Here is a 15,669-nt window from a genome sequence, read left to right on the forward strand (position 1 = left end):
ATACAGGATTTCCCAATAAGCAGTACAGGGAGTCCAGTGAGATTCCTATCAGTTTAATTTTGTTCTCAGTCCCTCTTAACCCTCCTGATGCTTGGTATTCAGCTAACACGGCCGCAACAAGACTATGAGGTTCAAATCTGTAATGGAGCGACAACCAAAGTTAAAATGTTAGCAGCCACGCTTTTGTTACTGAGGGTCTTTTGTTTGTTTCTAGACACAGGGCAATATAGGGGACACAGTTTGGTATACCAAAAATTTAAGCCCAATCCTACCTGGACATTTGCTTGGAAGCAAGTCCAAAGTTCTGTATGGCATTCTTATTGCAGTCCTCGTCTAACTGAATTCAATGTCAACACACTCAGTGTGTTAAATTTAGCTCTCCCTGATCTCTCCTCACCACTCTCTTTAGTGATATATGACCAATGGATCATTTTAAATATGTTTTCTGGAGAAGTTCTCCTCATGACGACCCTTTATGTCCATTTTCATTTTGCTTGCTTTTCTCCCACACTTGCAGCCCACCATGTCACAGTGGATTTTGCTTCATTGGTTGGATAAACTCCCTGGAGCCAACGGTCATGCACGGTAAAAACTAATCTTTTGTGAGATGATGTAATGGCTGGGGGGTTTTGCTAGATAAGTTCAGCCTTGGTGTCCCTGGTGTTTTGTCCCAAAGCACAGGCACATAAAGAGGATAAAGAGAGAAATTGGATAAAAGGCTAAAACTCCAGCTCATAATTCCTCCCCTCAGTGCTCTCAAGACAACAATGGAAGGTTGGCATTAATCTTACACAAACAGGACAGGACTGTATTTTGCTCTTGCTTCCCCACACCTCTGCCTGCCATATTTTTCAGCCTGCGTGGCACACAATTAGAAACAGAACTGCAAGGACTTTAGAGCATCTATGCTGTGAAACACAAATGCACTCCTCACAAATCCAAGGCATACAGCAAAGTGCCCGGAGATGTATAAAGCTTCAGGGAGAGCTCTGCTGTGAACTCTGGCATGTTCTAGGTCAAGACTTGAACATTTTAGACATCTTCAGTGGTTGCATTTCATCAGAGTGCAGAACTCTCTCCTGGCAATGGTGCATTGATTCATTGACCCTTCACTGGTGTCTGCATGGCCAACAGCTTCTTCCTGGTTAAGGAGCAGAAAAAGCACTGGATCTTCCAGCTTATTCATGTAAAATGAAAATAATAAAACTGCAGCTGATAAGTCTTTCTTACTTTTACAGGCCCTTCTAGAGTTTTATTCTTCAGCAATAGATGGCACAGAGGACCTCAGCAGGCAGGGGAAACACCAGGTTGTTAGTGCAGATGACAGGATCTTTATAACAGGCAATCATGATGGCATTAGTGTTTATCCACTGCAGTGCGAGTATAAATCACAGCAAATGGGCTTTCCCTTGGAGTTGGGATCTGTTGTTTTATTCCTTCCCAGAAGCAAATGTTTATCCACCAAATCATCAATGTGTCAGCCGTGGTTTATGCTTAGTCCAGGGAACTGTCTGCTGACTCTCTCCTTAGCATCACCAAGGGAAGACAAAGGAGCTATTGCATGTCTCACAGTGTCGGATATTCTCCAGCAGAGGAATTTCTAAGTTAGGCTCCCTGCAAATGCTAAATAGCAGAATCGGAACTGATGTAGTAGTTTGAATTAATCTTGGCAAGGACAAAGACAATGGGCTGGTTCACACATAATGCCCAGCCAAATGATGGCTTAGTGTGAGCATGCAAGGGTTGAGGGTTCCTGGAGAGGAGATTGAAATTGCTGATTGCTCCTCAGTCTTGCTTTTGCTGTGATGCTGTAAAATGAGTCATAGTCTGGCATAGTATGATGTGCAAACCAGGCTGATGGTTTCCTACCCCATTGAAGTGTTAATTTACAGAGTTACTGTCATTGTCATTGATGTCAAAATGATGCCAAGTGATTGGCAGATGGTTGTCCTACCCACTTATCAGAGTTGGCCTGTGGGGATGGGGACAGATAGGAATGTGGCCAAAAAAAGTTCCCCGCTAAGCTGGGGAGCAGACAGCAGTTCAGCTATGACTTCCTATCAGGTGTGAGCAACCTGCAGCCCTAAGGCTGCATAAAGCTTACCCTAATTACAAAAGCCCTCTGCAAGTTCAAACCTGGACAAAAATACCCTGTCTCCCTGTGTCAGCCCACTGGTCAGGGAGGGAAGGAAAGAGTGAACGGAATGTCACTCTTCTGACTCTGATTCTGTCCACTGCTGGGTTTGGCACCACTCTCAGCTGCCATGGGGTCCCTGAAAAGTAACCCCCTAAGGGAATTTGACCCTCTGTGGAGAAAATGTGTTTCTATGCCATATAGAAACTGTTCTATGCCATATATGCCTGTGGCTGTGATGAATTACCTTATTTTAAAGATCTCTGGCTTTTAAAATAAAAGTTACTCTCAAAATGACAGAATATTATCCAGTTCAAAATATTATGAACAAATGTAAGAAAGCAACCCCTTTTCCTCTGTGGTGCCTCTTTTGTCGCTTGTAACTTTCTTCTCAGGAAGTGAATTTGTCTTAAAAGCATTCCTCCCCCCACTCTTTTGCTGAGAGGGAGAGCTTGTTCCTGCTGGGATTATCCTGCACTCAGTACTATTACATATGGTTGGACCCTCGTTATTTTTTTTCTGACTAGAACAGAGAGCCACCAAAAGGCAAGATCACATTTCATGTTTTCCCCATCTCAGCCAGAGCAGCTGGAGGACAAAGTCCTAAGAACCTAACAAAACAGATTGCAGTTAAATGGAAAGCAGAAAACCAACAACCCATTATCGATCAGGGTTTCTGCCTAAGACTTTATTTCTCTGCTTCAACGTGACAAAAGCAGAGTCTTTGCCCCCCGCCACAACTGTCAGTTGAGAAACTGCTGTGCGTGGCATAGAGCTTTTCCTCATACCATTCTGAAGAGCTTCCTTATTTTTTGGTCCGTAGCTTTGAGCAACTTCAAACCAGCAGGGTTTTGGAAACGTTCCTAGCAATTCCTCTTCAGAAATCCACTTGTGCTGGAGCAAAAGTATGCAGTGCACACCATGGAGTATATTTTCCTTTCCCGAAGATGTCAATATACAGCAGATTCTACCTTAAATTCAGCCACTTTCAACCTGGGTAGTTTCCTCAATGGGGCACTAAGATCTTTACTCTTCAATGCAAACTCTTGTTGTTCCGAGTCCTTTTGGTGTCCCTTATTTAGTCCAGTAGGCAGCTAGCTTTATGGCAATCAACTAAAAGTCCTAATCCACAGAAAGATGTTTAACAGTTTAAACTGAAGCTTGATTAATGACACGAGAAGATTATCAAAGGAGATTTAAGAGTAACCAAGGGTAAAATGAAGGACTTGAAATTATTATTCCTTTAAAAGGAATAATAAAGTGATCTGTTAGGATAGTCTAATGCTGACGTTGAGGACCTAATACACTAAGCACTTACACTAGAGTACTTTTCTCCAAATTAATTGCACCCATGTAAGTGGCTGGTAAATCAGCCCGGTGTTTGTTTCAATCTAAAATTGCCTTGCAAGCTACTGTAAAGGTCAGCTTATATTTTACTATGAAATGTATACGACTAGGAATAATGGTTTTGCAGCGCCCGCATCCTGATACTGCTCCCCATGCCGCCAGTTGTTTTGAGATCATATCATATAACTATCTCTTGTCATGAAAATGTTCCCTCAGTTATTGCATGGGAAAGTCAAGAGGTTTCTCTTGGTGCGATGTCTGAACCTGTTGTTGTTGTTGTTGTTGTTGTTGTTGTTGTTGTTGTTGTTGTTGTTAGTTTGTTTAACATTGTAGAGATAAATCTATCAAGCATGTGTTCATTTATTTTGAGATTTTGCCCTATTCCAAGGGTAATTTAAAGCAATTATGCATATACATGAAGGATCTGTGCTCCCAAATGCTTCTCAATATGAGGGCCAAGTCTGCTCATTACGCACCAGTTACATAGAGGTCAGTTGAAAGAGCTCGTGCTGTGAAGTTATCTGCCATGTGGGTTTTCCAAACTGCGTGGTGGAGACATTCCAATCACTAGCAAAGGAAGTTTTGTGGTGGCCATTGGCAGTGGGAGCACCGCACGGCGGCTATAATATATGGAAGGGGCCTCGATATGTGGATTAGTGCTGTAGCATAGAAAATCTCTAGGCAAACTTCAGCAGTGCTCAGGCAGAGGCCCCCCCCCCCCATGTCTGCATTCCAAGCATGACCGGGAATTGTTTCAGCACAGCTGGCAGCAATTGGAAAAAAAGCATCAATATGGGGGACGTTGCAAGCCCCATTACTCTTAGATAAGCTGTAACCATTTGTCTTCTTCCTACTTCAGCTGGAGAAAATACAGCCTCTTGCAAAAGGGGAAATATCTATCGTGACATGAACTCTAATCCACTTAGTAAAATAAACGGTTCCGGAGCTGGAACTGGACCTGCTCTGAAAGTTACCTTGTATGTTACCCAGAAGCAGCAGCAAAAGGATTGCCAAGCTACTAACAAACTCTGTCACGGTGCTTCCAAGTATTCTGCAAAGGGGGAAAGTTTACATCTTCCTATGGGGGGGGGGAAAGTGTGCCGTCCCAATGTGGGGATAAGTTCTGCCACCTGCACTTTTCTTTGAAGTATTAAGACAGAATGTACCTATAGGCATGGTTAACCTCCAGTCTGAGGACTTGATCTGCCTCCCCCTCAAAGCCACTGATTTTGGTGGAAGCAGCAGCAAGTAAAAAAACACACACAACCCAAACCAAAATATTAAAGTACACGCAGTGCTGGGGTATGTGGAACCAAAGCCCCCACAATAGATTCAAATTGCCTCCTTCCTGAGAAGGAAGGCGTGGCTGTGTGTGTGCCTGCCTGTATGTATGATGTGTGCTAGCTGGATCCAGCCATTGGCCCATCTTGTCCAGCATCCTGTTCTCACAGTGGCTAGCCAGATGCCTGTGGGAAACTGGCAAGCAGGATTCAAGCATAGGAACTCTCCCCTCCCCACCCTAGTAAAGGGTATTTAGAATCAGTACTGCCTCCAACTGTGGACATCATGGCTATTAGCCACTGACGGTGCTCTACCTCATAAGAAGAGGAGTTTGGATTTGATATCCCGCTTTATCACTACCCGAAGGAGTCTCAAAAGCAGCTAACATTCTCCTGTCCCTTCCTCCCCCACAACAAACACTCTGTGAGGTGAGTGGGGCTGAGAGACTTCAGACAAGTGTGACTAGCCCAAGGTGACCCAGCAGCTGCATATGGAGGAGCAGGGAAGCGAACCCAGTTCACCAGATTACGAGTCCACCGCTCTTAACCACTACACCACACTGGCTCTTCATTTGTCTAATCCTCTTTTAAAGCCATCCAGGTTGGTGACCATCACTGCTTCCTATGGGAGTGAGTTCCATAGTTTAACTATGCTCTGCGTGAATTTTCTTTTATCTAGCTTGAATCTTCTAACAATCAGCTTCATTGGATGCCCATGAGTTCTAGTGTTACGAGAGAGGGAGAAAAACCATTTGTCTGTCCACTTTCTACATGCCACCAGTACTGCTTTTTTCTGCTTCTAAAAAAATGTTTAGGGGTACTCTCATTTTCCTACTCATATTGAAATACTGCCCCTCAATGAGGCCAAACCTAGATTCACAAAATGTCTAGGGGTGTGCGTACCCCTGCGTTCCCCCCCAGAAAAAAGCACTGCATGTCACACATAATTTTATAAACTTATCATGTCCCCTCTTACTGGAGCCTTTCTTCATAGGGCAGCCTCTCCATCCATCTGGAATGAAGTGAGAGCTTCCATTCTTCATAGTCTCCTTGCTGAACATTAGTTGCCAGACTTTTCTGTGCCATCAACCTGAAGTTCCAAATTAATAATGATGTTTAATTCATCAATCAACTTAGAAAGTAGCAACACATAGCAATAACAAACTCTGCATCAAACAATAATTTGAGCTTCAGTCCTTGCATCCAGTAGTATATGCTTTGAAGTGGCTGCAAGTGCTTCGTCCTGCTCTGGCTATGATTTTACACTCCAATAGCAAAGGAAGTCACAGGTGATTCTTGGCACCTCCAGCTAGCTGGCCATTCTGCAGGAATTCATTATCAGGCTTTGCCTGGGATGACTCTGACAGGCTTTCGGCTCATGAGCCCCAGATGCTGCTGTGCCCTTATTGTCAAATAGCTTGCACTTCTCCAGATCCCGATGGAAGTCTAAAGGGCATGCCACAGGATAGCAGGCTTCATCATTTGGGTCTGAATGTTTCTGACACTAGATTTGTGACCCCCTTTCTGGTCTCCATGCCAAATGTTTGCTGTTGGCATTTATTCTGCTGAGAAAGACCAACAAATCCCCGGTGTGTTAAAACCTTAAAGTAAGTGTGTGTGTGTGTGTGTGTGTGCGCGCGCGCATGTGCATGAATGATAGATAGATAGATAGATGATAGATAGATAGATGATAGAGAGATATAATGCATGAATTTTAACAGTGTGCAGTGACTTTCCTGCCATTGTATAACTTACTTCATAAAACAAATGTGCCTCATGTAGTAAAGAAAGAGATAGCAGCATTTAAGAAGGCATAATGTATGTTTCGTACATATCCAAATGTACACTACGGTCCCCACTCATGTGCAGGCATGCACAACCATGTGGATGGTACAGTGGCTGGGGGTGTGTATTTGCATCTGAATTGCAATATGTGTAGTAATGCATGTCCTTATCCTAACCCCCCAAAAGGGCTCATGTGTCTTGCATCCAGATATCTTGCTCTGTTGATGTGCATGCACAACAGCTCTGTGTGCAGAGGTCTCTCAATCCATGAAGGATACTTGAGTGCTGAAGCTTTATACTTCTTTCCTGGCTTGGGTCAATTATGCATATGCCACGATGTGTATCAATGATGTCTGTATACGTAAGAGATGTACCACCATTTCCTGAGCCCTAATCATCAGAGCTATGTGGTTGGCCTCAGAAAACGAGACTAGTTTCCTGCTCCCAACAATCCCAATGCAGCCACCAATCCTGTCATTGTTTGGGGGAGGACTTACTTATATCCTAAGCCTTAAAAGGGGAGGACCCCTATCATGTTCCCTGAAGTACCTTTTAAACTTTAAACTACCCGGCTTTCTGCTCCTTTTGCAAGTTGCTCTCTGGTGATTCAGTCATTTCTACCTGCCTACGTTGGGTCCTACGGTCCCTGTGCCCCCAAGCTAGAGGGCCAGGTACGACTCATAGTAGTTATTCTCTTTCTCTGAGAGAGCCCAGTGCTCTGCTGCCTCACTTTGGTGTGTGTTTCCCAGCCCCAAGAACACTGTGGTGATGCAGTAGCACTAGACCCTCTTGTAGAAGTCTGCATTGGGCCAACTGAGACCCTGGACTTTTGGCTTGGGAGCACCAGGTGGTGTAGTGGTTAAGAGCAGTAGTCTCGTAATCTGGTGAACCGGGTTCGCGTCTCTGCTCCTCCACATGCAGCTGCTGGGTGACCAGTCACACTTCTCTGAAGTCTCTCAGCCCCACTCACCTCACAGAGTGTTTGTTGTGGGGGAGGAAGGGAAAGGAGACTGTTAGCCGCTTTGAGACTCCTTCGGGTAGTGATAAAGCGGGATATCAAATCCAAACTCTTCTTCTCTTCTTCTGTAACATGATTCACTGACACAAGTATGAAAATGGCTGAATTATTCATCCATCACTATTCCCTGAAGGCCAACACTTCAAACAAGTGATTGATAAATGTTTTTAATTGTGTGCACACACACATTTGTTGCTTATCTTATATCTTCATCTGAAATTCGTTTCCTTGGGATAGATAGAGATGCCCCTGGAGGAAGAGTACTCAGCTGTGAATGCAGTGAAGCTTCAGAAATACTAGGCCAAAGACCTGGAAAAGATAGGATGTCCACAGCCTGCCAGCTAACTAATGAAATAAAAACCCACCCCACCTACCACCCTTCCAGTTTCTTAAGGCACAAAAATGTGAAGACCACCCACAGAAATCTTGTTTCTGATTCCAGTGGTGAAAGGGCAAGCTATATTTTTCTATCTCTAAAGGCCTTCTCTTTTGTGGCTTTGAAATCTGAAAATGGCATCTATCCTTCCCCCCCCCCCGCCCCCAGCCAAGAATATATCATAAATTTAGAATTCAAATGTGCATTAAATTATCTAGTGGAGCGTTCAAATAATCTTGTTTATGTTAGCCACAAATTCACATTTAGAATGTGAAGGTGCATTAATACTATTTAGGACAGGAAATTCAGTGGTGCAGAGATATTATTGAAAGATTTTAGCAACCTTCTAACAAATAATTGTGACTGGAAGGGGGAACTAGAACGATAAAGCATCAGCAATGCTGGAAGTATCAGTACAATATTTGCTCCCACCGAGGCTGTTGCGTGGATGCACGATGCAGAAATGAAAGCAGAGAAAGGGAAAGCAGTGGAAAGAAATCTGAACAATTGCATACTGCCAGTGATAATGTCAGATAAGGGCAAATGGGATGGGGAGGGGAAGCAGGTGGTAGGTCAAGGCAAGGAAGAATAACAAAGCAACATGAAGACAAAGTGCACAACACACACGAGCTTAAGACCCAAGAAGAGGATTCTCAGGGGACCCACGACTAATTTAGTAGATAAGATTTATACTTTGTTCAGCTTTGCTTGTTATAAAAGAAACTGATAACAAAAGGCCACAATTTATCAGAGCTTTTTTGTCTCAGGAAAAGCAGAAGTCAAGCAAAGAAGGGAAAGCAGTTGTCAATTAAAATACTAGAAAGTAGAATATGAATGACACTTTGGCATTCATGCTGAGTGGGTGGTGCTGTGGTCTAAAGCATTGAGCCTCTTGTCAATTGGAAGGTCAGCGGTTCGAATCCATGCAACAGGGTGAGCACCCATTGGTCTGTCCCAGCTTCTGCAAACCTAGCAGTTCTAATGCATACTAATCCAAGTAAACAGGTACCTTTGCAGTGGGAAGGTAAATGATGTTTTCATGCGCTCTGGCACTCATCACGGTGTCCCGTTGCACCAGAAGTACTTTACTCATGCTGGCCACATGACCCAGAAAGCTGTCTGTGGACAAACGCCGGCTCCCTCAGCCTGAAGTGAGATAAGCACCACACCCCATAGTCGCCTTTGTCTGGACTTAACCGTCCAGGGGTCATTTACCTTTTTACCCCATGCTGAGCAAATCTAGGCAGAATTGCATGGAAGTAAGTCCCACTGAAACGAATTCCATGAGACTTCACTTATAAGTAAATGTGTGTAGGATCAATGTATAAATGAAATGCATCCAATATTTACAGTAAAGCTGAATTCTTTAGTACACTTAGAGACTAAGGATACAATCCTAATCAAGCTAAGTATGGAAAAGCAACAGTCTTGTGGGGCCTTAAATACTAACAAATTGATTATTGCAGAAGAGAGAAGGAAAAATAAATAGTGAGGTCATCAGACAGAAACGAAATGCAAACATCACAAAATCTTAAGTGTTTGTAAAACAATTATATCAACTGTTCACAAAGTAGTGTTGGTGATAACACAAACATTCTGGCATTGGTAAATTACCTAACACCTTTAGTGGCATAAAACCAGTTCTCTCTATTAAGGTAGCAGTTGATGAACTATGTGATAAGTTGCAGTTTAGTGGTTTCAAGCTGATGGCTATCTTTGAAGTTCCGTTGCTCAAGACTGACCTCTTGGAGGTCATGTTTTACAAGGCATGCTCTTATGCTGTAACATCACTTAGAACACAGATGAACAACGGTCAGCAGCACTGAAGAAATGCAATATGACATGGGTTGAAAAGCACTGGAGCATATGGAGTCAGGACATTGATCCATTTGTCTGTCACAGAAAACAATGGAAGAGTGCACCTTTGGAGGTGAACTCAAACGGTTGGAGGGTTACAAGCACCTGCTGTGGCTGTTGAGACTGATACGGGAGAGACATGTTTTGTTGCAGCTGGGGCATGGTTGTTCTGGTGCAGGTGTACCATGCCATGTTCACAAATTAGTTCATGCAATGTGAAATGTCTGAGTTGGCGTTTGAGAAATCAAGATATGGAATTGTAGAAACCCTAAATGTTGATGGGTATGCAGGTGGCGCTGTGGTTTAAACCACTGGACTGCTTGGACTTGCTGATCGGAAGGTTCGCGGTTCGAGGCCCCGCGACAGGGTGAGCTCCTGTTGTTTGGTTCCAGCTCCTGCCAACCTAGCAGTTTGAAAGTACAGTGCAAGTAGATAAATAGGTACCACTCTAGCGGGAAGGTAAATAGCGTTTCCGTGCACTGCTCTGGCACATGCTGGCCACACGACCAAGAAAAACTGACTGCAGAAGCAGACAAACGCCAGCTCCCTCAGCCTGTAAAGCGAGATGAGCACCGCAACCCCAGAGTCGTTCGTGACTGGATTTAACTGTTAGGGATCCCTTTACCTTTAAATGTTGGTGGAATCAGGCTTTGCTGCTGCACAAAAAGCAGATGCAACAGCTGAAGTTGCATAAACAAGAGAAGCAGCAGCAAGCACACCAATCTCAGTTCATTTAAACCTCGAGCTAGAGATTTGCGGTGGTGCAATACTGCAGTGCATCAGTGCTATGGGGATAAATATGCTCTGATCGGCTTGAGTGTACATTGCAGGGAGTGCCACTCTGCTTACTATAGCCTCAAGAAGAAACCTATTCACTAGTACTTTGGTGCTGCATAAAAACTGGCCTCAATACCAACACAGTTGTGTTGTGGGGCTGCTGTCCTGGTGCAGAAATGGACTGGGATTCTCATGCTAACTGCATATACACTAACCTAGGAATAAGTCCCACTAAACTTAATAGAACAATTCTTGGGATTGCATGATAAGTCTGCACTGCTGCTAACTGGCCAATACATCTTTTGGGAACGGCCTTCCTTCCTCTTCAGCACCTGATAGATGCTGTTTTAGATTACGGATCTGGAGATTGTCTCTTGCTTCTGTTATTAATTTAAAGCAAGCTGTCAGCCTTATCCCTAAAGTGATTTGTCAGCAAAAGACAGCTTCTGTGATTTTATAAAAATGCATCTGCTGTATGAATATAGTTTTCTTTTTTTTGCCTGTTGAGTAGAGCAGAAATCCCATGATATTCTCAAACATTATACATTATAGTTTTTGCCTCCTATTTCTACAAAGCAGGGCAACTCACCTTACATTGGTTTTCATTACCTCGGAGGGGGGGTGTTCTTTATCCATTCATTATTTGTAGGGGAGAAAAAAAGGGTCCAGATTTTACCAGGGTTTTTAAAAATAGAGTCTGAATTAACTTTAGGAGTTGCACTGATTGGGGGAAAAAAGGTCTATGGGGAACCTAATTTGGAAATGCTCATTTATCATGATCAATGGAGTGGAACCTTTATAAAAAAAAGTAGTTACCCTCTTAGAAGATCCCCTCAGTGGGGATTTTTAGTCATTAATTTGTCCCTGCTCTTGCAAGAAATAATAAAAAGTACCCAATCATTTTAATTATTCAAGGGCAGGCTTTTTCTTATTGTGTGACACCACCACTCCATTTAATAAGGTGGGAGTAGAATGTGTTGAAATTGTAAAGTTATGGCATGCATATTTTTTAAAAAATTCCTTTAAATAAATTTAAAGACTCAGTCTGTTATATGTAATACAATTTGAAGGCCACAACAACTGCACAATGCATCAGTTAGTCTAGACAAACATTGACAATTCTGCTCAGCAATCTATTGATTTCAGTTGACATTCCTCCTGAAGTGTACGTGTTTGGGATATTTTGGAAAGACCCTGGACATTATTTGATAGCGGGTTCACTCAGGCAATTGAGATGTGAGACTGTACTATCAGCAACCAGTGGACAGTTGCTGGAAGAGACACTTTGATATACATTGCCCCCAAATTAAGGGACTGGAGTAACTCATTGGAATAGCAATTCCTGTGAATTTATCAACATTGGCCACGCACTCACATTCACTACAAATATTCTAGGTAAAATGTTGTTGTTTTTTAATTTAACACCAAGTAAATGTGCTCTCCTGTTTTGTTTCTGCGACGCATTGAGTAGCTTTCTTCAATGAGAGTTAGAGGTGAACTGAGGCCTTTTGAGCCTCTGCCTCCAGTCCATTTCTCCAATGCCCCCTTTCGGGGAACTAATATATCCAAAAGGATCAGGCCTCTGGCCTAAATATGGGCACTTCTGCATTCTAGGCTCTCCCACATGGAACATTCCTCATGCCATTGAACCAGAGAGATAATGTGGGAGGTACTTGGTTCCTCAAGTCCAGGGAAAGTCATCCTTGAGGGTCCTAGCTCTGGTTCTATGTGTCCTGGTACCCTGGGATCTGGTTCAGTGAGCTCCTGCCTACCAGTCTTATGTTCAGTTCACCAGCATCAGGCTCAAAGCCTGCTCCACATCTTCAGCTGGTGACATTGTAGGGTTCCACTCACAGCTGGATTTTGGAGTTGTGCCATGTCTCGTTATCCATTCTAATTCAACAGCTATTTCTCACTCCATATGATTTCTCTCAAGGCATATAAACATAGGCGTGGGTCAGGCTGTTGATATCTGCAGCCCACACTGGGGGACAGTGCCAACTTGATGCACTCCATATGTTTTGGGCTACAGTTCCCATCATCCCTAAATGACCTTCATCTCTTGAGTTGATGAGAGTTGTAGCCTGAAACATCTGGTGGGCACCAGTTTGGGAAGTCTGATCTACACTGTGTACCATACTAGAATTCCCTTAAGTGGGGTATTATGTCCTGATTCGATAATTTGAATCACTTGCTGACAACAGTGTGTGCTTGTTTATGGAAGGACCTGGCATTTTGTGGTGCAGAACTCTCAGGTCCCTAGAGAAATAGCTATGCTTTTGTGTTGCAATCAGCAACAAGCATTTCATGCTTGCTGGGCTCGATCTATGTTGTGGTTTGGAGAAGTCAGTGGCAACTGCCCTATTGATTTATATAGATTTAGAGGATTGCACCTTAGCTCTTCCTATTTTATCTTATAACAATGTTGGACTGGTAGCTGAATAGTCACAGCTGTCCCAATCCATCTAAAGGTATATATACACAGATTATGATTATGTGCATGCATTCCTAGCAGGATGAAGCATGCACAAACAGATCCTGTGAAGGCAATTGTCCCTCCTAAAAACAACCACTATGGTTTTATGTACAAAGTCATAAAATCATAGAATTGTAGCGCTGGAAGGGACCATGTGGGTCATCTAGTCGAACCCTCTGCAATGGAGGAATCTTTCACCCAACGTGGGTCTTGAACCTACGACCCTTATATTAATACTCAGCTTCTACTGACTGAGCTATCCAGAGTCCCTATTTAGAAGTTAAAATCCCACCTACTAGGTGTGTGAGAGAAGGCGGCACTCAGTGGCATCTGGGTTTTTAGAGTGTGCTCCACATACAGAGCCACAGCTGCTCTGCACATCATGTGTTGGATCAGAATTACACTGCTCTTTCCCACCATCAAAAAACCATGCAGGAAGCTGATAGTGGTCCACATTTTATTGACTCTTTGTGTGAAGATGTTAATCACTGATACACTTTCAGAAACACAGAAACGCTCAGATGTAAGGAGAAATATGTGACACTTGCCAAGATATATGCAAATCCTTGTTGACAGATGCTGGCAAATTGTAATTGAATTTTAGCTCCCAGTAAATATTCATATTTTTTTTAAAGAAAAGAAAAAGGAACAGACTTCTAAAAATATATTTGACACTTATTTTAACATTAGAAATGTTTGTAGGGTTTGCACATGAATGACCAGTATAGTTGCAGTCTTAGTACAGTGTATGCGTTCCACAGGAAGAGTTTTATTCAAATTCATTGCAAACGGTATCTATGCAAGCGTGTTTGTCAATCAGAATCTAGATGCCAAGTTGACTGTAGATCAGAAGCAGGTAAAGCAGAAGGGGAAGTGGCAATACTTCTGCCTTCAAATGTAGCATATGGAGACGGATGGATTTCGAAAGGAAGGGAAGCAGGCTGGGCCAAGACATACCAAAACACACAAAACCAACAAGCTGGAAGGAAGTGAAACACAAAACAAAACCTAGGCCTTTAAAAACAGTAAACTAGACTAGAACATAGAAATAGCTATGACAAATCTAAACATCGCACATTCATGAAGATACATTTCTCGCCAATGCCCCTCATTCTATAGGACCACAACCATGCCATTCAGTATAGTGATCTAAGAGAATGCTAACTTTTCAAATCCTCCTGTCTAAACTATTTCTAAATTGTTCCCTTACAAGCTAAAACAATATAGAAGCTGCTAGATTCTAGGGTGTCAGTAGGACTTTTTAATGGTAAAACTATTGCCCTTGGGAGTTGTAGGATTTGTAATTTTTACCCTGATGGATGTTTTATCCTTTTGATTAGCATTGTAAACAATTGGGTATGCATTCCTGTTCTGTCCTGCAGTTCCATTTCTGTAAAACTGCACCTGTTTGGATGCAATCAGTCTCTTTGAAGATGGATATGCCAAATGTGGCTTGTAAGCATAAAAATGAGAGCAGGGGTTCCAGCTAGCAGGTATTTACACAGAATCCATTAATAAGCTTGGAAAGGGGAAAGAAACGAAATGAGGCAGTGAGAAGATGCGCACAATCAAAAGCAAAACAAGTAGGTTCTCTTCAGGCAGAAAATAGGCACATTATTATAAAGCACATGTTCCTCTCTGAAAAATAAGTACCATATTACTGGCACTTAATGGCATTCCTATCTGCAACATTTCTGTTCCGATTAATCCGCTGCACGGTTGAAGTGATCCACTTTTGTGCGCTGGCTAATGTGATGCTTTTGAGCGTTTGATACGCCTCCTCTGAAGTGTTCTTCAAGAAAGGAGCACATTCAAAATGTGAGAACTCTTTCACTTATAAGACCATATGTAAGTGGGTGTTGAACATTAGGTCTCTGATGTTTTGACAAAAGCAAAGAAGGTTTTTGATATGTCATGCACTCAAGAATCCATAGCGCTGACCATAAATGTGATTATACCAAATGTATATTTGTGCACAGCTCTTTTTCTTTTCTGCTTTCAGAGAACAAAAAAGGGCAGTATTTCTAGCTTTGCTTCATAATAAATGTTACAATGTATGATGTGTGTGAATCAATCTTATCTGTGCAGACCCAGCAGAATGAAAGGTATAATGATGGGGGAGTGAAATGTCAATACATAATTCATATCTGACAGAGTTCTATCAGGCAGCACTTCATAGCGTAGAAGAGAGGTCCTCAAAAGCATCTAAAATTCATCCAGCATCAGCTCATTGTGTTTCTGCTTGGGTGGCAGAATCGATCATTGAAATGAGCAAAGTGCCATTCTAAAGCAGATGTGAGAAAGGTCCAGGTCTCCCATTCTGGCCAAGACGCCTCTAGCCAAGCAAATCTTGGATGGCGTTTCTCAAGTGCACCAATAAAAGACCATCCCAGTATCAAATATAGAATATATTTTTTAAAAGATGAAAACTAATTTTGTCATTTTCATTCCATTTGTCTTCCTTTTGAATGTCTTGCCTTATACTTTAATATTTAGCTATAGTGCCAAATTCTTGCAGTTATCCTAGAAATAGCAAGTAAAAAGTCAGCACTAAACTGGCTTTGGATTAGGATTTCTATTGCCAACTGTGGCATTTTGTGGCAAATGATTCATGCACCT

The 15,669-nt window shown here is 42.6% G+C and overlaps 1 protein-coding gene across 5 annotated transcripts in view; it reads left to right on the top strand.

The window, feature by feature from the left end:
* GRIK1 (glutamate ionotropic receptor kainate type subunit 1) overlaps nucleotides 1–15,669 on the top strand; it is a 152,374-nt gene that overhangs the window by 24,576 nt on the left and 112,129 nt on the right. The window contains exon 1 of one of the 5 annotated variants that reach the window (XM_083500338.1): nucleotides 564–585. The exons of the other annotated variants lie outside the window; for them this stretch is intronic. Coding sequence (XP_083356464.1) covers nucleotides 579–585 — 7 coding nt within the window. The 5' untranslated portion in view covers nucleotides 564–578. Of the gene's footprint in view, nucleotides 1–563; nucleotides 586–15,669 lie in introns of those variants that run through there. 5 annotated transcript variants of the gene reach the window in all.

The sequence above is a fragment of the Podarcis liolepis genome (assembly GCF_965112155.1).
Source record: "Podarcis liolepis genome assembly, chromosome: 4".
Lineage (NCBI taxonomy): Eukaryota > Metazoa > Chordata > Lepidosauria > Squamata > Lacertidae > Podarcis > Podarcis liolepis.